This window comes from Cnephaeus nilssonii (genome assembly GCF_951640355.1).
Source record: "Cnephaeus nilssonii genome assembly, chromosome: 1".
Classification (NCBI taxonomy): domain Eukaryota; kingdom Metazoa; phylum Chordata; class Mammalia; order Chiroptera; family Vespertilionidae; genus Cnephaeus; species Cnephaeus nilssonii.
In genome coordinates, this window is record NC_137072.1 from 10,466,195 (window position 1) to 10,492,427 (window position 26,233).

A 26,233-nucleotide genomic window follows, 5' to 3' on the forward strand; every position below is an offset into this window, starting at 1 on the left:
CAGTTTTCCTATAGACTCTGAATTTCGGTTCCTTCTCCGGTGACTAGGTGTTAGGGCGTCGTTGCTAAAGTGGTATCGCTTCAAATAATAAAAATAAGTAACCTGGAGATCCCCAGGACAATGGATACTCATATTTTTTGTAAACTTAACGTTATTGATCGTCTATAACGTTCTTATTCCTTGTTGTGTTTTTAAATCGGAAGATAAGGTGGAAAGCGAAATTGTTTCGATTGAATTAAATGTCTTATTTACCTGTCCAGGCTGAGAAAACAAAATGTCAGGTCTCTTTTTGCAGTATTAGAAATGGCAACCCATTATCTTACACTATTTTTATTGCTAAGAGGAAGTAAGTGGTTTGGGGCTGATATTGTTGGAAAATCCGAAAGAAAAAAGGTGTTCTGGTGCTCCTTTACATCTTTTAAATATGGTTGGTGTGGTATGTCTACTCTAGCAATAGCTTTCTCCGACTTCTCCACCTACTCTAAACCTGGAGACTCTAACCTCTATAAATCTGTTTCTTGTATAGTGAGGGGAAGTATACACACATTATGAGGTATTTTGAGTATTAATATTAATGCTTTATTTGGTCAGGTTCTGAACTTGCTTTTAGACAAACTGTTTCTCTTGTGTTTGTATTTTTTGGGGGGCGGGGAAGGAGACAGATTGTATTTTAGTTTCATTTGTGTGAATCTCAAAAAGGAGATGGTCGGATAAGGGTTGTTCTGATGGACAAGAACTGAGTCAAGTTACGTGTAAATATTTGGGTTAGAACGAGATAAAATGAGATTAGATGCCTAAAGTCTCTGTTATTTTCTTGAGCAGGTTATAGACTTTAAAGGCATAGTAGCCCTTGCCCTAGCCAGTTTGGCTCAGGGCATAGAACGTCAGCCTGGGAACGGCAGGGTCCCAGGTGCACAAGCCGGTTTCGGGGGGGGTGCAGGCGGCAGCCAATCAATGATTCTCTCTCATCACTGATGTTTCTATCTCTCCCTCTCCCTTCCTCTCTCTAAAATCAATAAAATGTAAAAGGCACTTCCTTTAAATATATATATGTTAAAAGACATAGTAGCCCGACGTTAAAAACAACTGTGGGTAAATGGGTAAATATCAGAGGTCTCCTCACAGGGGTTCCAACTAAGAATTGATGACATGGGGGGGGGGGGGCAATGGTAAGATATGTACACATATAATACCTTAATAAAACAATTGGAAAGAAAAAAAAAAAATAAATAAATAAAAAGAATTGATGACAGCGTGCCACCTTCTGCAAGGGTCCCAGCCGCTGGGTTTTACTCGGACTCCAAACAGAAGCCCTCAGAGCGCGGCCTGGACGTCACTCCAGGGCGGCCCAGTCTCGCGGGGTGGCGCCGTGGCCCCGCCCACTCGGCGCGAGCGGGGACCACGCCTCTCCGGGGCCGGCGACGCCGCGCCGCCGCGGGCCGGTTCAGTGAAGCCGAGGCAGCGGGGGAAGATGGCGGCGGCTGTCCCTCAGCGGGCCTGGACCGTGGAGCAGCTGCGCAGCGAGCAGCTGCCCAAGAAGGACATTATCAAGTTTCTACAGGACCACGGTTCAGATTCGGTACCAGAGGCGGCGGGGCGGCCGGGCTGGGGCGGCCGAGGGACGCCTCCCCCCCCCGGCGATGCGCGTGGATTCCGTATTCCTCCGGTCCCCGCCCTCGCCCCGCGGCCGCTGGCCTGGCAGGCCGGGGAGGCCTCGCGCGCTGGGCGTCGCGCTCCCGCCCCTCGCCCGGCCCTGCTGGTGCGGGCGGAGCAGCTTGGCGCCGGCGGCTGCCGGGAGCCGTGGCCTTATCAGAGCCTCATTGGGATCCTTGACTGAGGGCGGAGGCCGCCGCAGGGAACCGGGAGACACCGGCGTTGGGGGCGGGGCGGGGCGGGGGCGGGAGAGGCAGGGCTGGGATGAGACCTCTAGGGGGACGAGCGGGCTGTTCGGGAAACCGGGGAGGATGGGATTTCCGTGGGAACCTTGTGTGCGACTTGATTTTCTCATCACTTACTAATACTGAACACTAATGCATGGGATTTTTTTTAAAAATTCCTAGCTTTCGATTTTAACTTAAAAACACAGACTCTTTACATGACCTTTTCACCTTTACACCGTGGACTTATGTGTGCAGTTCATGTACAGCGGTCTCCCATGGTTATGGACAAACTAAGAAGTCTCTCATTCCTTATAGTGTACGCCCTGCGTTTTTTCAGCTTAGTCTCCATCTTAACCATGTCTTGTCACAAGTAATTTCTTCAGACTTTTTTTCTTCAGAAATTAAGACCATCCATGTGTCTTAAATTGTTGAACGACTGTACAATTTGTTACGCCCGTGGCATCGCCCACTAACAGAAGCAGCAGTCTGTATCTGGTTTCTCTACAGTTTTCTTACTAACTTCTAAGCTAGCATTTAGAAATATTGTTTCTGGGTTCTTTAAGAAGATTGTAGATTTTCACTTTGAGGGGAGTAGGATTACTCTCCACCTTCCATCTCCATGCTCCTGAACAAACATCTTGACGTCAGTAAATATTTTTACATTTGCAACAAGAGCTATGCTCAGTGTTTGGGGCTACAAGGATGGAAAAAGAAAGACCATGGTCCAGGGATACCATTTTACCATTTTAGTGGGATTATTTTAAACCAATTCATAACTTCAACTAGAATCGAGTAGGCATAATCATTTATTAACATGTTATCCCTCAATACTGTGCTTCATCAAATTCTGGTAAACAAATCATCCCAATTTGGTATCTAATGTAAAACTGGCTAATTTTAAGAGACTTGGAGATATTTTTATAACGTTCTTTTAAGTGCATATTCTCCAATGTTCACTCACATACTTAAACCTGTACTTGATATTCACCAGTTTATTGATCATAAGATACCAAGGAGGTATTTATATGTTGGATATTTGGAACATTTCTAAAGAAATCACAAGAGTGCTAAAGCAACTGATTACTTCTGTTTAATTAAAGTAGCCTTTCCCCATCAGCCTTTATCATTTAGAACATTTCTCTAGGAGTGGTAGGGAAAAAAATACTATAGAATGGTGTTAGAAAAATTGCTTTATCAAAAGGTTCAAAGTGTCAGAGAACAACTGAAAAAGTAAGAAAATGAGGAATCAAGCAAGGACCACAAGACAGAAAAGGAAGCATGAAAATCCCCATGTCACATGATTTTAAATTGAAGTTAAATAATTTTGATGACTTGATATTTCAGTAGTATTTTGGTGTCCATTTACCAATTTAGTCTTATATTTGAGAGAAAGGTAATTCTCTTGTGGATTATCCTTTCAACAAACCTCTGACATACCGCGTCTTTAGGAAAGCTTAGTCCCTTGTCTAAAAGCAGCTAAGATTTTAAACCCGATGGTCTCACTCCAAAGCCCATACATGTAACCACTGTGTGTCTAACATTGTGTAGCAGTGCTTCTCAGCCTGCCAAGAACGGGTTACAGGTATGTCGAGGTAGCTGTGCCTGATATGGCTGGAGGCCCCCATTGTGCTAGGAGCAGCTTTGCCCCGTTACCAAAGTGTGCTTGCTGAATAAATGTGCTTTCTGTGAGCTCTGATACGGAACGCACAGTGTGACCCCTGTATAATATTACAGTACTAGGCTTGTAAATCTTACAAGTACTCAATATGTTTTTTTCAATCTTCTTTAAATTTTGTTGTTATGAAGTAGGGTATAAAATAAAATATTTCATTTTTTCTATCAGTAGTAGTACTATTGAAAACAATGACTAATATAAAGATCATTTTGTAATTTTAGACCCTTCTTATATGAGGAAAATTGTTTTGACTAACCAGCTTTTTTCTTTATAGTTTCTTGCAGAACATAAGTTATTAGGAAACATTAAAAATGTGGCCAAGACAGCTAACAAGGACCATTTGGTTACAGCCTATAACCATCTTTTTGAAAGTAAGGTGAGTGTTATTATATTTTACTAGAGGCCTGGTGCACGAAATTCATGCAGGGCGGGGGACGGGGGTTGTCCCTCAGGCTAGCCTGCACCCTCTCCAATCTGGGACCCCTCGAGGGATGTGCGACTGCCCGTTTAGGCCCGATCCACCGGGATCGTGCCAAAATGGGCAGTCGGACATCCCTCTCACAATCCAAGACTGCTGGCTCCCAACTGCTCACCTGCCTGCCTTCCTGATTGCCCCTAATCGCTTCTGACTGCCAGCCTGATCACCTCCTAACCACTCCCCTGCCAGCCTGATTGCCCCTAACTGCCCTGCCCTGCCCTGCCGGCCTGGTCACCCCTAACTGCCCTCCCCTGCAGGCCTGGGTCCCCCACAACTGCCCTTCCCTGCAGGCCCGGTCACCCCCAACTTCCCTCCTCTGCCAGCCTGGTCACCCCTAACTACCCTCACCTACAGGCTTGATTGTCCACAACTGCCCTCCCCTGCTGGCCTGATCCCTCCCAACTGCCCTCTCCTGCTGGCCATCTTGTGGCGGCCATCTTGTGTCCACATGGGGGCAGCTGTCTTATTTGTTGGCGTGATGGTCAATTTGCATATTAGATAGGATAGAGGCCTGCTGCATGGGTGGGGGCCAGCTGGTTTGCCCTGAAGGGTGTCTTGGATCAGGGTGGGCGTTCCCTTGGGGCGTGGGGCAGCCTGGGCGAGGAGCCTGTGGTGGTTTACAGGCCGGCCACGCCCCCTGGCAACCCAAGGGGAGGCCCTGGTATCTGGGATTTATTTATCTTCTATAATTGAAACTTTGTAGCCTTGAGTGGAGGCCTGGGCCAGCCAGGGTGTGCAGGAAGCTTGGCTTCCTCCATTGCCAGGGAAACCCAAGCCTCCTGCTCACTCCATGGCCGCATCCATTTTTGTTGGGATTTATTTATCTTCTATAATTGAAACTTTGTAGCCTTGAGCGGAGGTCTGGGCCAGCCAGGGTGTATAGGAAGCTTGGCTTCCTCCATCGCCAGGGAAACACAAGCCTCCTGGTCGCTCTGTGGCCACAGCCATCTTGGTTGGGTTAATTTGCATACTCGCTCCTGATTGGCTGGTGGGCTAGTGGCTTGTTGTAGCGGAGGTACGGTCAATTCACATATTACTCTTTTATTAGATAGGATTGCCAGAGTATTATTTTGAATATTTCCCAAATTAAATTTGAATGCATTTATTTGCAGAATATGTTGATGTTTTTACACCTGCAAATTTTCTTAATTGTAACCATAAATAGACTGGCTGTCAAATCTAGTAAGTTTAGTCTGCAGTTTAGCAGGATGTTTTGATATTTTGAAATGGACCAGATTTTTAAAATAATTCTGTAGTCATTTAAGACAACAAATTCTTTTTTTTATTCTTTTAACAAATTCTTAAGGGCACTGAAAAATTATAAATCTAAAGTAAGTCCCATTTCATTAATGAACTTAAAGTCTGTTAGACTTATGCTGAGCCTTTAGAAAACCAAATTTTAAGACATTCCCCACTATGTGTTCACTATGAGATGACCATCTCCTACAGAAAAAAATATTAAGGAGTTGTTTGAATAATATTCATATCTCTAAGTCATGATTCTCCTTTCTGAATTTATGTTGTGAGATGAGAGTTTGAGAGTCATAATGTGTTGATTAAAATGCTTAACATAAGATTATTTGTTCTTAGGCAGTTCCTATTTATTTACATTTAAGTAGTGTAGCCTATAGTCATGGTGCAGGTAGATGTTCATTTAATTGAAGTTAAATATCTAGATGTCTCTCCTAGCTTTTAGCCAATCCTGAATATGATAAACATTATTTTCCCTACAGCGTTTCAAGGGTACTGAAAGTATAAATAAAGTATCTGAGCAGGTGAAAAATGTGAAGCTTAATGAAGATACACCGAAAGAAACCAAGTCTGAAGAGACTCTGGATGAGGTTTGTATATAATATTTTCTTATTTAGTTCTCATGTGAATTTGAGAAAAGTACTTATTTTGCAGCCCTGATTTCTCATAATGAGGGGTAGTTGAATATGGCCACTTAACAGTAAGCCAAACACTAATTTGTAGAGTATTTCCATTAGGTGTACTGAATCAGAAAAAGGCCTAAGCGTGGGGGCCCGGTGGGGAAGCCTAAGAACCAGTGCTTTACAGTCAGGAAGCCTTTCCTTTGGTATACCTCTAGCTTTGGTTGTTTTTTTTTTGTTGTTGTTGTTTTTTTTGTTTGTTTTTTAAATCCTCACCTTGGAATATTTTCTTTGATTTTTAGAGAGAGGAAAAGGGAGGGGGAGAGAGAGACATCAATGTGAAAGAGAAACCTCGATTGGTTGGGCTGGAGATGGGCCCTAAAGATAGGTATGTGCCCTGACCAGGAATCAAACCCAGGACCTTTCTGTGTATGGGATCATGCTCCTACCAAGTGAGCCACACTGGCCAGGGCTAGCCTTTCTTTTTATATTGCCTCTATGTCTGCCCAGAACTTCTGAGCTTTCAAAGCTATTTTAAGATCCTCATTCTATAGCCAAGTTGGACTGAGTGAAAGAAACTTCATTTTGGTTATTTTTAGCTTTTTCAAATGTACATAGTGTCCTTGGCAATATAAATAGTCCAGGCCTGACTACAGGGTATAAATTCATCTTCTAATCTTTACCAACCCAGGTTTTATATTTTGGACAAAGATTTGAAGAACCAGATAAAATCATTTCTGCAAATGGACAGCCTTCATGTAGCTAAGGACGGCTTTAAGAACAGCCTCAGTAGAGCCGAACTGATTATAATTTTGCCACTTCAGATAATAACTAAGCTCACTCATTCCTGGCAGTCTTAGTATCAGTGATAATTACCTAATAATAATATTATTAGTTATTGTAAAGAGGTGTAGCCTATTGATAAGGTGAAGCATTTGGATATTAGTGGAAAGAGTATAAATAAGATCAGGTATAGTAGTGTAAATGTTTTATGACTAAAGCTAGTTAATTTGCATAACCCTTTCCTGTTAGGTGAAAAGCAAATATTAATGCTTGTGGAAAGGTACACACAATCAAGCAATTTTGAGGTTTATCACAAGTATATTATTTAATACATGTTATAGTCAGCAAATATTGAGCAGCTGATAAGGTAAATAGAGGTATAATAATTACTAAAAGGGTTGCAAAGCAATTGGCAACATAATTTACCTTACAGAAAATTAGAATAAGGGAAGTATGAGGCAGCTGATAGTGTATCATTAAAAGGTTAAAAGAGACTTACAAATAAAAGGCATAAGGGCAGGAGACAATCCAGAGATATCCTGTGAGGGTCTAAAATATATCCTTTTATTTATTTAAGACGTCCTTTTTTTTTTTTGGATCCGTGAGTTAATGTCATGTCAGAACAACTAAAAATAAAGTGGAAGTGACCGCTGTTCTTGACCATAATCTTGTGTCATATAAACTGAGTTACTCCCACCAGTTTTCATCTTGCATTTACAAATAGTAGCCTTCAGGGTTTTGTGATCATGTTCCTCTTAATACTCTTTTCTTAATATATTTTCCACAGGCCAACTCTATCCACTGAGCCAAACCAGCTAGGGCAGGAACTCTTCTCATTTCTTTTAGCTGGCCAGCCTGAACCCAATTATGTGCTTTCATTGTCTTCCTAGCACGTGGATTCCATAGCCTTTGGATCAATACTTTGCTGATTCCTGCTGTCTGCTTTCTCTGTTCATGCCTAGTGACTACTGAATGGGACAGTGTCATTCTAGACAATAGACTTAAGGATTCTTGAGCATGGTATGGTTTGCGAAATATTACTTTAGAAAACTTACTAGAATAACCATTTGGGCCTTGGCTGGGTTTTCTCAGTGATTAGAGTACTGGCCTGGGGAAGGCTTAGTATGATTTCTTTAAAAGGATATAAAAACCTCAGTATTTTTTATATTGACTACATGTTGAAATGTGTTTAACGTACTGGTTTAATGTGGAACTAAACAGCTTAAAATTACATTTGTAGCTCTCATTATATTTCTGCTGGGCAGCATTCATAACATTCAGAGTCTTCCAGTGTCTGGCTCCTGCCCAGCTTCAGATTTACTATTTCTATAAAAATACTCTTCAGCCACAAATGGCTGCTGATTATCTATAAAACTGCCCTTTTCCACTTCCATACTTTATTACTTACTTAGTGCCTCTTTTAACTTCCCTACTTGTCAGTTCTGTATCCACTTTATCTTAGCATCCTGTGCTTCCTCTACAGGTCTTACAACATCTGTAATTATAGACATGTCTATACTCTACTAGAGGGAAGGCCAGTACCATGTCTGCCAATTCACCTATGTACCTCTAGTTTCTAACACATAGAATATGCTCAAATATTTCTTAAATTAATAATAGAACAGTTAGGTAATATATTCTCATTTTTAGAAGCTATGATGTGATCCAGTTCATTGTAATTGAATGATTACTCTCAAAGTCCCTTTATCTCTGGGTCTAGAAGTACCTAGGTCAGACCCAATCTTGGGAATATAGTTCTTTTCATCACTTTGGACTAAGAAATTGCTGCAAAGCCAGGAAATTACCTAAGAGCCAGGTTCATTCAAGCATATAACTCTCCAGAACAGCCAAAGAACTGATGTGACTTCTCACTATGAACCAACCAGATTCTTGCAATGAAACCCAAAATCAGATTAAATAACTAGAGCAGCATTTCTCAAAGTGTGTTCTGTAAGTCCCAGAAGTTTGAGATTGTTTTTCTGGTATCATTAAAACCTGTACATATATCTCCTACTGTAAGATTCACAGTATATATTATTAGCTAATGACAGCTTTGAGAAGTCTTGCAGAATGGAGGTATGTTTAACTTTGACATCATGTTTTCCAAACATAATTACATTAGACTCCTTTTCTTCTAACAGTGTTAGCAATGCCAAGGAATGAGTGATCCATAAAAGACACTTTGTGAAACACTTAAATGGAGGCTATCAGTGGGCAGATGGGCACCTTCACTGTTAAGATTGAATCATAACCACCACATGTGTGTTTGAATTATTATTCTAGGACCTCTAATGTAGATAACACAACATGCCCATGTAACAACAAATAGGAAAACAATAGAATGACATTAAGATTTAATTAAATGTAGTTTTTGTTCGCTAATGAGACCTGGCCTTTCAAATATTACGTAATTTAGATATTCTCACATAATAAACTAGAGGCCCGGTGCACGAATTTGTGCTTCAGTGGGGTCCCTTGGCCTGGCCTGCAGGATCGGGCCAAAACCGGCTCTCCGACATCCCCTGAGGGGTCCCGGATTGCGAGAGGGTGCAGGCCAGCCGAGGGACCCCACCAGAACACGATCGGGGCTGGGGAGAGATCATGGGAGGACTCCAGGGCATGTTTGGCCTGTCTCGCTCAGTCTCAATCAGCCGGACCCCAGCAGCAACCTAACCTACCAGTTGGAGCATCTGCCCCCTGGTGGTCAGTGCACTTCATAACGACTGGTCGACCGGTCGACTGCTCCCTGGTGATCAGTGCACATCATAGTGAGCGGTTGAGCAGCCTTAGCATATCATTAGCATATTACTCTTTGTTTGGTTGAACAGACGACTGGACACTTAGCATATAAGGCTTTTAATTATATAGGATACTAGAAGCCTGGTGCACGAAATTCGTGCACGGAGGGGGGTTATCCCTCAGCCCAGCTTGTACCCTCTCCAATCTGGGACCCCTGGAGGGATGTCCGACTGCCCGTTTAGGCCCGATACCGGTGGGATCGGGCCTAAACGGGCAGTCGGACATCCCTCTCACAATCCAAGACTGCTGGCTCCCAACTGCTCGCCTACCTGCCTTCCTGATTGCCCCTAACCGCTTCTGCCTGCCAGCCTGATCACCCCCTAACCACTCTGCTGCCAGCCTGGTTGATGCTTAACTGCTCCCTGCCAGCCTGTTTGCCCCCAACATCCCTCCTCTGCCAGCCTGGTCACCCCTAACTGCCCTCTCCTGCAGGGTTGATCACCTCCAACTGCCCTCCCTTGCAGGCCTGGTCCCTCTCAACTGCCCTCCCTTGCAGGCCTGGTGCCTCCCAACTGCCCTCCCCTGCTGGCTATCTTGTGTCCACTTGGGGGCAGCCATCTTTGACCACATGGGGGCAGCTAGATTGTGTGTTGCAGTGATGATCAGTCTGCATATTACTCTTTTATTAGATAGGATAGAGGCCTGGTGTATGGGTGGGGGCCAGCTGGTTTGCCCTGAAGGGTGTCCCGGATCAGGGTGGGGTTCCCTTGGGGCGTGGGGCGGCCTGAGCCAGGTGCCTGTGGTGGTTTGCAGGCCGGCCACGCCCCCTGGCAACCCAAGCAGAGGCCCTGGTATCTGGAATTTATTTTCCTTCTACAATTGAAACTTTGTAGCCTGGGGCGGAGCCAAGCCTGCTGCTCCCTCCGCGGCCGGCAGCCATTTATATTGCAGTTAATTCACCTTCTACAATTGAAACTTCGTAGCCTTAAGCGGGTGGGCCCGGACAGGGTGTGCGGAAAGCTTTGCTTCCCCTGTTGCCACCGGCAACCCTGGCTTGCTCTCTCAAGCTCCGTTCTGCCGCCATTTCTGTTTGAATTTGTTTACCTTCTATAATTGAAACTTTGTACCTTGAGTGGAGGCTTAGGCCTGACAAGGGCAGGCGGAAAGCTTGGCTTGCTCTGTTACCTGGGAAACCTTGCTCTCTGTGGCTGTAGCCATCTTGAATGGGGTTAATTTGCATACTTGCCCTGATTGGCTGGTGGGCGTGGCTTATGTAGCGGAGTGATGGTTAATTTGCATATTACCTTTTTATTAGGTAGGATATGTAGTCATTCCATTTTGTAGCTTTAATTTTTATTTTATTTTATTTTATTTTTTTTGCCCTAGCTGGTTTAGCTCAGTGTATAGAGTGTCGGTCCAAGGACTGAAGGGTCCTGGGTTCGATTCCGGTCAAAGGTACATACCTCACTTGTAGGGTAGGTCCTCGGCCCTGGTCAGGGCACATGTAGGAGGCAACCAGTTGATGTGTTTCTCTCACATCAGTGTTTTTCCCCCTCTCTATCTTTCCCTCTACCTTCCACTCTTTCTGAAAATCAATGGAAAAATATTCTCAGGTGAGGATTAACAACAACAAAAAAATTTTATTATTTTTTTTTTAAATTAAAATCCTTTTTCCCCAACATAGCTGGTGTCACTTAGTGGTTGAGCATCTTCCTATGAACCAGATCATGGTTCAATTCTCAGTCAGGGCACATGCCTGTGTTTTTGGTTTGATCCCCAATAGGGGGCATGCAGGAGATGGCCAATCAATGATTCTCTCATCATTGATGTTTCTATCTTTCCCTCTCCCTTCCTCTCTGATATCAATAAACATTTTTAAAAATTATTTTCAAATTTGGAATATATCGTACTTTCCGGCATATAAGACGACCTTTTAACCCAGGAAAATCTTCTCAAAAGTCGGGGGTCTTATACTCTGGAAAATACAGTAACCCACCCATCATTTGGCAATAACTCACTTTAATTCTAAATTGTAAATACCGTATTTTCTGGCGTATAAGACCCCTGACTTTTGAGAAGATTTTCCTGGGTTAAAAGGTCGTCTTATACGCTGGACAATACAGTGTCTATATATATAAAAGCCCAGTGACCGGAACGACTGGTGGCTATAACGTGCACTGCGGCAGCCAACCAGCCTGATCAGCCTCCCACCCCCCGGCTGGCCCGGCCCCCCCAGTTGGCCTTGAACACCCTGGTCGGGGGCAGGGCCGGCTGCCACCCATCCACTGCCCCTCCCCCCAACTGACCTGGCCCCCAATCAGCCCCCAACACCTTGATCGGGCACCAGGCCAGCCGGCCAACTGCCCGTGGCCCTTCCCCCCCACCAGCCAGGCCTGATGGGCCCCCATTGGGCAGCCGGCCGGACCCCACCTGTGCACAAATTCGTGTACCAGGCCTCTAGTATTACTAGATTTTTGTCGAGTATGTATTTTTAAGCCATTTATTTTTATGATATAAAAATAGCATGCTATTGCCCTGGCAAGTGTGGCTCACTGGTTAGAGTGTCAGCCCGAAGGGTCTTGGGTACGATTCCCAGACAAAGGCACATACCTGGGTTGTGCGTTCGCTCCCCATCCCCAGTCAGGGAGTGTGCAGGAGGCAAGCAGTTGTGGCTCTCTCACATGGATGTTTTTCTCTCTCTCCCTTTTTCTTCCTCTCCCTCGCTTCCACTCTCTCTGAAAAAGCAATGGAAAAAAATATTCTCAGGTGAGGATTAACAACAACAAAAATAGCATACTATTTTTATTTTATTTATTTTTAATATATTTTTTTAATTCATTTCAGAGAGGAAGGGAGAGGATGAGAGAGAGAGAGAGAAACATCAATGATAAGAGAGAATCATTGATTGGCTCCTTCCTGCATGTCCCATAATGGGGATCAAGCCTGTAACCCAGGCATCTATCCTTGATCAGAATCGAATCGGGGACCCTTCAGTCCAAAGGCCAGTGCTCTATCCACTGAGCCAAACCAGCTAGGGTGCATGCTACTTTTAAATACAAAATAACAGAAAAAGATAGAGAATACAAAATATAATTCAATACCTTGAAATGAACATATTTAACATTCCAGAATATTCTAACATTTTTATGCATATATTTATTTAAATAGTTGAGACATGACTGTAGTTAGAACTTTCTATTTATTTTTCCGTTAATGTTGTAAGAATTTTTCCACTATTTTTTTCTTTTTGTGTTTTTTTCCTTAGAATTTTTCCACTATTGAAAACAACGTATTATCATAAAATGTGTGGTTATTTTGCCATTATGGATAATAGTGTATCGGGTAACTGCATAACGATTTTTTTCCTAAGATTCAAATTACTTCTTGAGCATATATTTCTATAAATGGAATTACTTGTTACACTTTGAACATCATTAAATTGTATTCAAAAGATATACCAGTTCACACTGCTACCAGTAGACACCTGACCATTTATAGTACCATAAGTAAGCTTATAGTGGAGAGTGTCAGGGGGAAGATAATGTTTACTTTTATACTGCACATTGTACTCAAGCTATAGGTGACTTTCTTTTGATTTAGGATGGCAGCTTAGCTTTAGTTCAAAGTGCTAATCCTAAAAAGTGGATAGGGATTTTTACCCTATCCAGGCCTTTTATCTATAAAAGATGGGGTAAAAACTGTCAGATTGCTGTGAAATTAATTGACATAAGAAAATGACTTCTGTAACACCTGACTTCCATATCCAAGCTGCCTGGTTTCCAATTCTGCTCAGCCACCTAGGAGCTGTAGGGCCTTAAGCAAATTACTTAACCACCCTGTCCTTATGTTTCCTTATTGGCAAAATAGGGATAACAGCAACTACCTTACAAGGAAGTGAAAATTAAAAGTCAATTTATTGTAACAACTATGTATGTTGCCAGGTAGATACTTACAATATTAGGGGATCACTTTGTAAACTATTTGATTATCTATATATTTTGCTATACACCTGAAATTGATACAAAATAATATTGAATGCAAACTGTAATTGAAAAATAAAAATTTTTTTAAAGGAAAAAAAACGTAAAAATATAGAGTGGAAAAAAAGGCAATTTTTAAAATATATTTTTTTATTGATTTCAGAGAGGAAGGGAGGAGAGAGAGATAAAAACATCAGTGATAAGAGAGAATCATCGATTGGCTGCCTCCTGCATGTCCCCACCAGGGATTGAGCCTGCAACACAAGCATGGGCCCTGAACAAGAATGGAACGTGACCTTCTGGTTCATAGGTCAACTCTCAACCACTGAGCCACACCAGCTGGGTGTAATTAAGGCAATTTATGTAAGGCATTCAATAGATATTAACAATTAACATCAATAAAGGTTATTATCACTATTACTTGGGATACTTGGGTATAGTGGAAAAAATAGGGGCTTTAGATTCAAACTCAAGTTCATATTTATTTTTTTCTACTCACTAGCTCTGTTGCATAAATTCCCTGAACCTCAGTCTCATCTGCAAAAATGCAAGTAGGTGATACCTTCCTTCAGAGGATTGTTAGGATCAAGTGGGATGTTATGTGTTAAGTGACTGGTAAACAATAGGTGTTTAATATCTCTTACTTCCTTTCCCATTACTAAATGTTTTATACTATACAATTTCTACATATTAAATATGTCTAAGAAATTGCTTTCCTCACAATATATGAACCACCATTGATTAGATTAGCCTTTGACTAAAAAAACTAAACAGATCCTGATAATCCTGCTTTGTTCTATGAAATATACCTGTTATGGTAATGTTTGTAGATAATTTCATTCATTGTGTGAACTTCTTTTCAAGTTCAGAAACAAATCCAACATAACTTCATTCTAATTTTATATATATTAAAAGTGTTTAGTAATGCTAAAACCACTCAAATCTTTTAAGAAAATGTCACAATGCTTTATTTAATGCCTTATGATTTTATAGGAATAGGAATATTTCTAATGTTGAGGAATAACTGGATTCATTTTATGGTTTGTTGAATAACACAGAATTATTGTAAAAAAGAAAAACCAACAACAACGCTGGTTTCCAAGAAACTGAAAGTTATTGGAAATTAAATTATAAACATCCTAGTTACTAACTCACAGAGGTGGACCATAGTTTACCAAATCTATGAAACTGTGACCAGAGTTAGGTCACAGTTGGCTATTGATTGGTTTTAGAGGGAGAGAGAAACATGTATTTGTTGTTCCACTTATTTATGCATTCATTGGGCAATTTGTTTTTTTAATTGATTTTGAGGGAGAGAGAAAGGGAGAGGGAGAGAAACACCGATTTGAGTGAAACAAGGATTGGCTGCCTCCTGCACACCACCAGGGATCAAGCCTGCAACCCAGGCAGGTGCTCTGACCTGGAATCAATCTGGCAACCTTTCAGTGCATGGGACAACACCCAACCAACTGAACCACACCAGCCAGGGCTTGTTTGTTGATTCTTAAATGTGCCCTGACCAGGGATTGAACCCACAACCTTGATATATTAGGATGATGCTTTAACTATCTGAGCTGCCCAACCAGGGACAATGGGCTATAAGTATTCTCTTTGTCATCCTTCTAAAAGAAGGACATAAGCTAATAAGTATGTATGTATTATCTGTCTTTGTTTTTAGGGTCCACCAAAATACACAAAATCTGTTCTTAAAAAGGGGGATAAAACCAACTTCCCCAAAAAGGGAGATGTTGTTCACTGCTGGTATACAGGAACACTACAGGATGGAACTGTTTTTGATACCAATATTCAAACGAGTAAGTCTAAATGTAATCTTATCTTTTTGGCTTTAAGGCATTATAAAATACTAGAAGCCCGGTGCACGAAATTCGTGCACGGCGGGGGGTTGTCCCTCAGCCCAGCCTGTACCCTCTCCAATCTGGGACCCCTCGAGGGATCGGGCCTAAACGGGCAGTCGGACGTCCCTCTCACAATCCAGGACTGCTGGCTCCCAACTGCTTGCCTGCCTGCCTTCCTGATTGCCCCTAACCGCTTCTGCCTGCCAGCCTGATCACCCCCTAACCACTCCGCTGCCAGCCTGGTTGATGCTTAACTGCTCCCCTGCCAGCCTGTTTGCCCCCAACTTCCCTCCTCTGCCAGCCTGGTCACCCCTAACTGTCCTCTCCTGCAGGGTTGATCACCTCCAACTGCCCTCCCTTGCAAGTCTGGTCCCTCTCAACCACCCTCCCTTGCAGGCCTGGTCCCTCACAACTGCCCTCCCTTGCAGGCCGGGTGCCTCCCAACTGTCCTCTCCTGCTGGCCATCTTGTGGTGGCCATCTTGTGTCCACATGGGGGCAGGATCTTTGACCACATGGGGGCAGCTATATTGTGTGTTGCAGTGATGATCAATCTGTATATTACTCTTTTATCAGATAGGATAGAGGCCTGGTGCACGGGTGGGGGCCAGCTGGTTTGCCCTGAAGGGTGTCACAGATAAGTGTGGGGGTTCCCTTGGGGTGTGGGGCGGCCTGAGCGAGGGGCCTGTGGTGGTTTGCAGGCCGGCCACGCCTCCTGGCAACCCAAGGGGAGGCCCTGGTATCTGGAATTTATTTTTCTTCTACAATTGAAACTTTGTAGCCTGGGGCGGCAGCCATTTCTGGGGCGGCAGCCATTTCTGGGGCAGTTAATTCACCTTCTACAATTGAAACTTTGTAGCCTTAAGCGGGTGAGCCCGGCCAGGGTGTGCAGAAAGTTTTGCTTCCCCTGTTGCCGCCGGCAACCTTGGCCTGCCTGCCGCCATTTGTTTCAATTTGTTTACCTTCTACAATTGAAACTTTGTAGCTTGAGTGGAGGCTTAGGCCTGCAACGGCTATGGAAAGCTTGGCTTGCTCTGTTACCTGGGAAACCTTGCTCTCTGTGGCTGTAGCCATCTTGGATTGGGGTTAAATTGCATACTCGCCCTGATTGGCTGGCGGGCGTGGCTTGGCTGGTGGGCGTGGCTTGTGTAGCGGAGTGATTGTTAATTTGCATATTACCATTTTATTAGGACTAGAGGCCCGGTGCATGAAAATTCATGCAATGGAGGAGGAGTCCCTCAGCCCGGCCTGCCCCCTCTCATAGTCCAGGGGTCCTCAGGGGTGGGAGGTGACCTGGCATTCAGGGGAAGGCGATGCCCCCATCACACCACTCCTGCTGCCACTGCCGGCAGTGCAAGCCTTGGCCAGCCCTGGGCAGCTGGGCAGCCACCATCTGAGGCTTGCCTGTGCCTCAGGCCCACCCTGGACAGCTGGGCAGCCAACATCTGAGGCTTGCCTGCGCCTTGCACCAGCCCTGGGCGGCTGAGGGGCTGAGGGCAGGCCCGGCTGCACCACACACCTGCCACCCCACCCAACCCCCTCAACCCCCGTGAGGCTGAAAGGACTGGGGGACTCGGGCAGGGCTGAGGGGACTGGGCACCGCTATCTTTATGATGGTCAATTTGCATATTCCCTCTTTATTAGATAGGATTTGTAGATGAGCTGTTAGCAGTACCTTTTTTTTTTTTAATATATTTTATTGATTTTTTACAGAGAGGAAGAGAGAGGGATAGAGAGTTAGAAACATCGATCAGCTGCCTCTTGCACACCCCCTACTGGGGATGTGCCCGCAACCAAGGTACATGCCCTTGACCGGAATCGAACCTGGGACCCTTGAGTCCGCAGGCCAACACTCTATCCACTGAGCCAAACCGGTTTTGGCAGCAGTACCTTTTTCTTGGCTGTCACTTTTTTCCAGAAATCTTTTGCACCTGTGATTTACTTGGAAGAGGTCTCTGCAGTTCACTGCTTATTGGCTGGGTAAATAAAGACCTCTTGGTCATTGAAAAGCAAAAACAAAGAAGCAGCTTAGACTAAACTTGGTTAATGTCCCAAAGTGAGACTTTAGTATCTATACTAATAAAAGGGTAATATGCTCATTAGACCAGACATCTTCCAGACATCCTTCCAGACAAAGCCACAGTGGTGGGGGCCAAGGCAGAGGCAGTTACAGGCTATCAGGCCGGCAGCGGGGAGCACTTAGGGGGCGATCAGGCAGGCAGACAGGTGGGCCGTTAAGAGCCAGCAGTCCCGGATTGTGAGAGGGATGTCCGACTGCCAGTTTAGGCCCCATCTCTGTGGGATCGGGCCTAAACCAGCAGTCAGATATCCCCTGAGGGGTCCCAGATTGGAGAGGGTGCAGGCCGGGCTGAGGGACCACCCCTCCACACCCCCCATGCATGAATTTCATGCACCAGGCCTCTCATCTGTATGTATAAAAGCCTAATATGCAAAGCATCCCCCCAGGATTTGACCGACCAGGCGTTTGATCACTCGCTATGACGTGCGCTGACCACCAGGGGGCGGCGCTGAATGAAGGGAGGCCCCAGCTGGCAGCCAGAAGGCCTCAATTGGCCCTGATCACCGGCCAAGCCTAGGGGCCCTACCTGTGCACGAATTTCATGCACCGGGCCTCTAGTGTTAATATAAAAGGCGGGATACCTTGCATTAGTGGTGTAAATATAGGTCCTTTCTCCTCTCCACTGTTTCAACCATAATCATTTGTTTGTTTTTTAAATATATATTTTTTATTGATTTCAGAGAAAAAGGGAGAGGGAGAGATAGAAACATCAATGATCAGAGAGAATCATTCATTGGCTACATTCTGTACGATCTCTTCCTAGGTATCAAACCCACAACCCAGGCATGTGTACTCCTAGTTCATAGGTCGACATTCAACCACTGAGCAACACCAGCCAGGCCATAATTGTTATATCAAGAATTTTCTTTTAAAGTATTTTTTTAAATACGTTTTTATTGATTTCAGAGAGGAAGGGAGGAGAGAAACATCAATGATGAGAATCATTGATTGGCTGCCTCCTGCACATCCCACACTGGGGATTGAACCCACAACCCAGGCACATGCCCTTGGCCAGAATCGAACTCGGGACCCTTCAGTCTGAAGGCCAAGCTCTACCCACTGAGCCAAACTGGCTAGGGCAAGAATTTTCTGCATTTTTTTCAAATGCACAGTATTATAAGTTCTGAAATCAAGTTATAGACTTAAATCCCTGTTTTCCCATTGGAACTTAATTTCATCATTAATTATAAGGAAAATTTGTTTTACAGGTTCAAAGAAGAAGAAAAATGCCAAGCCTTTAAGTTTTAAGGTTGGAATAGGCAAAGTTATCAGAGGAGTAAGTAAAAAATGTCAGTGTGTCAAGAGATTCTGTCACATGCTACTGTTGAATGGTACTATAACGAATTAGGATTGGGGATGTCATGAAAAGCAGCTTTGGAATATGACAAATGTGTGCTATCATCGCTAACTGTTCTGGCACAAATTAGTAAGATCTCTAGGTCTCAGTTTCCTCATCTATAAAATACGGACAGGACAGCCTTTCTCAAGGCTATTAAAAGATTAAATGAACATAATTTAAATCATGTAATATAGCAGAGACTCCAATATTCCATCCTACTTCTTTTATTATTTTTTCCTTCAAAAGTTAATTTGTAGTATGTTTGGCTCTTTAAATTTGCCTTTTAGTTTCTTAGAAGATGTTGCATGGCTGTTGTACCACTTATAACATGATCAATAAAGGTAAAATATCTGTCCCACTGAAGTACTAATAAAAGCAAGAGTTTGTTCTGTAGCCCTCACCTCTCACAAGTTATGCTCAAACACCAGAAAACCTTTCAATACTTACGTTTGGAATAATATACTTACCGAACTTTCCCTGTGAGATAACAGAAGAAAACTGAGAAAAAGGGAAGTTAGCTGTACCTGACCACTGCAGTGTACAAGAGATAAAAAAAAGTAGTACTGATTATCAGCTTCATTGAATCGGGTTGTCATGCTAGGGTCCACTTAATATTTTAAGCTGTCTTTACTCAGGACACGAAACATTAATAACAAATGTATTTAAATGAAGTTATCATAACCTTCAGTGTGTTTCTTTGTAAGTCTTAAAATATGATTCAATCATATCCAGAGCCCAAAATATAAAATAATTTGGAACTATAGGCTTAGTTAGAAATAACCTTAATGCTACCTGATTATACTAAGTTGAGAGCAATTGTAAGGTTGAGCTATTTTTCTAACTAATTTGCTTACTGATAAACTTCTTCTAGTTTATTTTCTTAATTTTCAGTATGTTGCAAATCTGTCTCTGTACCTTGAACTTTATGTAACAGTTACATTTCAACAGAGTATATATTAGTCATATATTCTATATCCTTTCATCGTATTTACTTAACTATTTTTGGTAACTGGCTTTAAGATCCAAATTTGGACAAAATGTAGCAGCAACCCAGAAATCCCTCACTTCTTTGAGTAGTTTTACCTTCTATAAAATATATTAACATGTTAAGCTCCCAGCCTGTTTTGTCTTCCGGACGGAAAGTATAGTGTCAGTCACCGGTGACTGACTGGACGCTTAATGTGTTAATGCTCTGTACTTTTTTTTGAACCATCATGCCTCCACTATTAACAATTTGGTAATCTTAAGATAGTTTTAGAGTTAGTACTTGTTAGTTTATCCTTATAAAAATAATTTCAGAAATTTGTCCTAGGATATAATAGTGTAGCAAAAAAAATTATTATAGTACTAATAAACTAATTCTATGTTTCCACATTACAGTTTACAAAAGTGCTTTTACATTATATCATTTAAGGCATCTGAGTATTATACTAAAAAATCGTTTAATATATCCTTTCTTCATTGAGGAAATAAAGGACAATGATTTGAGGACTCTCCCAAGGATATTACCATTTCTGACATAATGAAATCCAGTAATAAAATGTTTTTCTATATATAATCTTACCTGTCTTCTGGTTTTACGTGTATTTTTGAGAATCATTACTTTTGATTTTATATTCTTGCCTTTAGTGGGATGAAGCACTCTTGACTATGAGTAAAGGAGAAAAGGCTCGACTAGAAATTGAACCAGAATGGGCTTATGGGAAGAAAGGACAGCCTGATGCCAAGTATCCTTTTTTCCTTTGTAATTAAAGGAAAAACACTAAAAAGGATCACCTGAAGGTATGAAAGATGCTATGCTATCTAGGTTAACCTCTGGGTCAGGGATCCTGTTCAGACTGGAATTCCTTACATTTAGATGCTTTTGTGTCAACACCTCCAATACTAGAGGCCTGGTGCACAAATTCGTGCACAGGTGGGGTCCCTCTGGCCTACAGGGATGGGCTGAAACCCGCAGTCCAACGCTGCCTGCAGCTCCTGCCTGCCTCTCCCACTCATCCTGGCTCCACTGTGCATGCCACAGGCTCGCATCCCATCAGTCCCCATCGGGAAAGGCTTGTGCTGCAGTAGCAGCGCTTGCCAGCCATGAGTCCTGTGTCTGGTGCCCTCCCAAGGGGAGTGGCCTGCAGGATTGGGCTGAAACCAGCTCTTGACATCCCCAAGAGGTCCCGGAGTGCAAGAGGGCACAGGCCAGGCTGAGGGACCCCACTGGTGCACCATCGGGCCGGGGAGAGACCGCGGGAGGGCTCCAGGGCATGTCTGGCTCATCTCACTCAGTCCTGATCTGAAGGACCCCAGCAGCAAGCTAACCTACTGGTCTGAGCATCTGCCCGTGGTGGTTAGTGCACGTCATAGCAAGTGGTTGAGCAGCCATAGCATATCATTAGCATATTACGCTTTGATTGGTTCGGTTATTCTGCCGTTCGTTCTATTTGCATATTGCCCTTTTATTATATATGATTATTATATAGGATTATGTATTGGTACAAAGTATTCGAACTTGAGCTGGAATCTCCTTTCTTCCTCTTACTCATGCTCTTAATTTTTAAGACTTAAACTGTGAGATTTAAGTTTTCCTCTGACAGGCAATTGCTTGAAGGGTTTACCTTAAGGAGTTAAGTTGCCCAATACAAACAACTGTAGCATATTGTAGAATGCAGATATGTCTCATGGTATTTTTGCTACAGTATAATTTCAGGCAATTATAAAAATGGAACACATGTTGGGGATTACCAGTTGTGAAATGGAGAACACGGGTTCAACATACTGTAAGCTTTTGTGATCAATACTAATGACAGTAACTTTTTTTCTGATTAAAAAAAAAAGAGCCATGACTCCAGACCATTCCACCAGAACTAAGTAGTTACTAATAGCTAAGTGGGAAGGTAGTTTTTTTCTGTTGTTGGTTCTATTCCCATTGTACTAGAGCAGTAGTCGGCAAACTCATTAGTCAACAGAGCCAAATATCAACAGTACAACGATTGAAATTTCTTTTGAGAGCCAAATTTTTTAAACTTCAACTTCTTCTAACACCACTTCTTCAAAGTAGACTCGCCCAGGCCATGGCCGGGTATTTCGTGGAAGAGCCACACTCAAGGGGCCAAAGAGCCGCATGTGGCTCATGAGCCTCGGTTTGCCGACCACGGTACTAGAGTAAGTTTGGAAAAAAAGTTTTTGGAAGTCCTCTCTAATCTTATTAAAATTATCTGGGAATATAACAGTCAATCTTCTAAGCCTATCAAAATGAGTTAGCTAGCTGAAGCTCTCTCTCTGTGAAGCATGTTAAGATCAATCAGATAAAAGTCACACTCTTCTCTAAACTCAGCATTTTAAAACTCACAGCAAATATCAGGTACTACCTCATGAACACTGATTTAATATATACCCAGCTAGGTTGGGGGAAAAAAATTGTGTTTTTTTTTTAGTGCTGAACAACAGCAATCTTCATTAAGTGGTTGCTAATTTGGGAGTACTAGTTAGGCATCCAGATAAGGAACATCCCAGCCAAGCTAAAGCCTAGTCAGCCTATAATCTCCATTTACAAAGATATCTCTATTAGGAACCACTATGCTTGGAATGTATTAGCCTCTGAATCAGCTGCAAAGCCCTTTTCTTTGTAGTTAATTGCCAATACCCAGTCTACATAATTCTAATTTTAGACTAAAATTATTGGGAACGAGAAGCAATTTTATCCTATTTACCTTAACTTCTTCAACAGAATCCCACCAAATGCAAAACTCATTTTTGAAGTGGAGTTAGTGGATATTGATTGAGAAATAGCAATGCTTCTGATCTAAAGACAGCAATAGCCTTGAAGAAAGTTACATAACTAATTACAGCTGGTTACTATTGTAATGGAAGTGAACTGGAAAATTCAAGGAGTTATGTTAGAACTTGTTTAATTTCTCCCAAAAATTAAGAAATGTAATCTGTTATAAATCCCTGAAGTTTAAAATATTTTACTACAGTTGTGTAAAATACTGGTTAAGAACTTTTCCTTTTACCTCATGTTGTAAACTAAAAGGCTCAATAAAAATGTACCCAATGTCTTGATTTGTTTGGTGTTAATATTAATGTTCTGATTAGGTTAACCAGGACTAAGACCATCAAATCAGGGAGCAGCAGTCCAATTGTCTAGACAGCTTTGCCAGACATATTCATTTAAAATATTTAAGTATTTCTGTATAGTGAGAAGATAAAAAGCAGAGATTGAGAGGAATGAAAAAGATAAAAAGTCTAAGAAATTCTGACAAGAAGATTAATAGCTTTATATAAAGTTAATACTAGGTGATCCCCTAAATAAATTCATAACAATTGGTGGATGAGTCTTCAGTTTTATTACAAAAATGTAGATGATCAGTTTGATCAAAATGAAAGCTTGTTCACAAATTTACATGAATATTGTAAATACAAAGTCTTCTGAAACATAAGTTTTGATACAATTTTCATTTTTTAAAGGGATGCAAACATTCGATTTTCTGATTTATAATCTCTATGCCATGACATACTATTTTAATAGTGTATCTTTTCTGCAGTTAAATCTAAATTCATAGGGATAACTGAAACACGCAGACCAAGCCTGGTCAGTAAAGGTTAAAAATCCATTTTTGGTGGGGTTTGTTTTTTCTCCTTTTACAGAGAGGTAAATCTTTAATAACCAGCCCTTTACGTATTTTCAGAATCTTGTACTACACTGACATGATTTGCAGTCAGTTTTTTTCCTACCCTTAAGGCTACAAAACTCTGTTGCAAATGCATTGCAAAAGAATTCTAGACCACTTAATGCAAAAATCAAAAAAATAGTTCTCCAATAAAAAGTAAACTTTATAAATGGTAGGAAATAGTATCTGTGGTAAGCTACTAAGTGACATTTTCCCTAATACTAAACAAATCATAATGTTACACAGAAACAGGGAAGACAAATTGTCAAATATGACAAGCTTATGTTTACATCTCTCGTTGAAAAAAAATAACTTTAAACTTTCCACACACTCCATCTGATATTTATATTTTCCCATCAAGTTGGAGGGGGAGGATAATACTGTCCATAATTCCAAGGATTCTGGTAATTGTACTGAAAGGAAAAAGCAAACATGTTAGCATACCAGAATTATGGCTGAGCTCGTACAAAATTAAAGCAGATATGTGTAAGAAAACAGACACGTATTCACTGTTGAAATTCTAAGACTTAACCACAAAGGATAAATTATACCATCTGAAACAGAAGACCTGTTTTTTTCTAAAATAAAAAAGACTGCCCTAATTTATGCTTTTCTAATAACATGAACAAAAAATTCATTTATAATTATGTAAACTCACTTGATACCAGGCACTATAATTATATGCAGCTTGATTTGCTTGTAAATCACCATCAATCAACTGCGTAGAGGATGAAGTTGTATCTTCTGTGTGTGCTTTTTTTTCCTCTGGTTCTTCTGATCTGTATAAAAGGTCAAACTGGAACTTTCAACAGCTCTTACAATAAGTAACAAATAGATAAATGTCACCTGTGTACATTTATTTTACTGAAGTTCTCAACCACTCAGTTGTATACAATTTTTTCAAATCATGAAAGTAAAGTATAAATTACCACAACATAGAGGAAACTGTTTTAAAATATATATATTTATTGATTTCAGAGAGGGAGAAAGAGAAACATCAATGATCTGCTGCCTCCTACATGCCCCATACTGGGGAATGAGCCCACAAGCTGGGCATGTGCCCTGACTGCGAATTGAACCATGACCTCCTGGTTCATAGGTCAACGTTCAACCACTGAGCCACGCTGGCCTGGCAAAGGTAACATTTAAAAATATTTGTCTTCTCTCTCTGTTCTTTTCTCTCTAAAAAATCAAACATATCCTTGGGTGAGGATAAATTATAAATATTTTTCTTTAAAGGCATTTCCACAATGAAAAATGTCTTTTAAACATCCTTTCCTGACTCAACAAATATGTACATACCCATTTTCTGCTTTCCTTTTCAAAGAATCCTGTTCTTTTAGGAGTGTTTGATGCTCATCATAAGCATTCAGAAGCCTGAGAAGGAATTTAAAAAATCCATTGAAATATATAAAACCCAAAACGTTAATTTTTAAAAGTTATTTATTTCTACTTAGGAAAACAAAATATGTTGCAATGGACTTTATTTAATTTTAAAAAGCCAGCAGCTAAATCTGTCCTCAACTACCTTTTTTTAGCTATTTCCTTTGGGAAACCATTGCCCTGTACTTTCCTTTTCACTCTATGTGGTTCAAAGATATAGGCCTGGCTAATAACATTATACCCCTGGACCAACTAATGGTTTAGAGGTCAGAATATGACCCAAAGAAGGAGTCCCAAAATTTTTTAAGAGCTACTGGAAAAGTGTTTTCTCTACTACAGTTGTCTAAGCTGATGGGATGCTGGCCAAGTTTATCATTTCTAATACATGGGGAGAACCTGCTTTCGAATCTACGACACAACTAAGACAAGGATCTTGATGTTTTTGTCCAGTGCAACACGAGACCTGACAATTCTACAATCTGTATACTTTAGGATAAAATGCTTTTTAAAATTTGGCCATGTGATAAACTGAATTAGAACTAATATAAAATTACTGTATAACTGGTTACCATTGATTAAAAAGAGAAGTTTTAACAAAATTCTGATGTGACATGTAAAATTGTTAATACCAGTAATCTCAGGTCAAATGTTTACTCATTTTCAAGCACTTTTAATGGACTAATTTCTTAAGGCCTTTAACAACCTGTGGGTTAGGCGATACAGAGACTCAACCTCCATATGAAAAAGTTTGAAAATAGAAATACACAAATCAGTAAATAACAGGACTAGGATTTAAGCCTGTATTTGTCAGACTGCAATATTAATTCTTACCAATTCATTATACTCTACCTAAATTTTTAAATGGCTCCTTTACTTTTCACATTATACCTTTTTAAAAATTTCAACAACATACTACCCAATACTAAAGGTCCTCCTTAACTGTATTTGCAAGGACCTAATTGGCATATTTGTATTGAGCTTCCGATTTGTCTGCATATTATTGCCAAATTAAAATGTCATTTAATCTCAATAAAACCGCTAATAGTTTTCTACTGTCAATTGTGTACTCCATGTTCTCTGAACTCAGGCTAGCTTTCAAAGCACAAAACAATATCACTTCTACTACTTCAGAAAACCCTCCAATCAATCTGATGTTATTTGAATATGAATTTTAACTTGCTTTTACATTTTATCCTCTCCTCCACTTTATCAGTATCCAGTAGTTAACTAAATGAAGCCCTACCTTCCCTATGAAGGATGATAAATCCATTCTGATTCAGAGCCTTAAAAGTTATGTTACCTCATACACATGTATATACTCTGATCACCATCCCATCCAACTAGACTAAAAGCTAGAATTACATATTCCATTTCTTTTATTTAATTTTTTTCAATGCAAAACAAACAAGACATTAAATATACAGGACATGAGGTGCTTAAGAACACAGACTATAAAGTACGTTCTAAATCCAGCTGGCACAATATTAATAACTAATCCCAGATGCACTAT

The 26,233-nt window shown here is 41.4% G+C and overlaps 2 protein-coding genes across 6 annotated transcripts in view; one reads left to right on the forward strand and one right to left on the reverse strand.

Moving 5' to 3' along the window:
* Positions 1-1,413: 1,413 nt before the first annotated feature.
* On the forward strand, positions 1,414-22,728 carry FKBP3 (FKBP prolyl isomerase 3). The gene is made up of 7 exons (XM_079795043.1): positions 1,414-1,579; positions 3,830-3,931; positions 5,767-5,874; positions 15,085-15,220; positions 18,549-18,616; positions 20,309-20,406; positions 22,398-22,728. Exons 1-7 carry the CDS (start codon positions 1,472-1,474, stop codon positions 22,450-22,452), a joined length of 675 nt encoding a protein of 224 aa, XP_079651169.1. The 5' UTR covers positions 1,414-1,471; the 3' UTR covers positions 22,453-22,728.
* A 271-nt stretch (positions 22,729-22,999) lies between these two features.
* PRPF39 (pre-mRNA processing factor 39) overlaps positions 23,000-26,233 on the reverse strand; it is a 34,916-nt gene continuing 31,682 nt past the window's right edge. For all 5 annotated transcript variants that reach the window (XM_079794588.1, XM_079794589.1, XM_079794592.1 and 2 more), the window contains 3 exons: positions 24,643-24,717; positions 23,999-24,119; positions 23,000-23,753 (listed from right to left, as the gene is read on the reverse strand). In XM_079794588.1, coding sequence (XP_079650714.1) covers positions 23,697-23,753; positions 23,999-24,119; positions 24,643-24,717 — 253 coding nt within the window. In that variant the 3' untranslated portion in view covers positions 23,000-23,696. The remainder of the gene's footprint in view (positions 23,754-23,998; positions 24,120-24,642; positions 24,718-26,233) is intronic.

Bases quoted from the DNA above. Each gene is read 5' to 3' on its own strand.
- FKBP3 (XM_079795043.1), top strand. From the start codon at position 1,472: ATGGCGGCGGCTGTCCCTCAGCGGGCCTGGACCGTGGAGCAGCTGCGC. The intron at 5,875-15,084 runs GTTTGTATATAA...CTTTGTTTTTAG, and splicing joins CTGAAGAGACTCTGGATGAG to GGTCCACCAAAATACACAAA. The intron at 18,617-20,308 runs GTAAGTAAAAAA...TCTTGCCTTTAG, and splicing joins TAGGCAAAGTTATCAGAGGA to TGGGATGAAGCACTCTTGAC.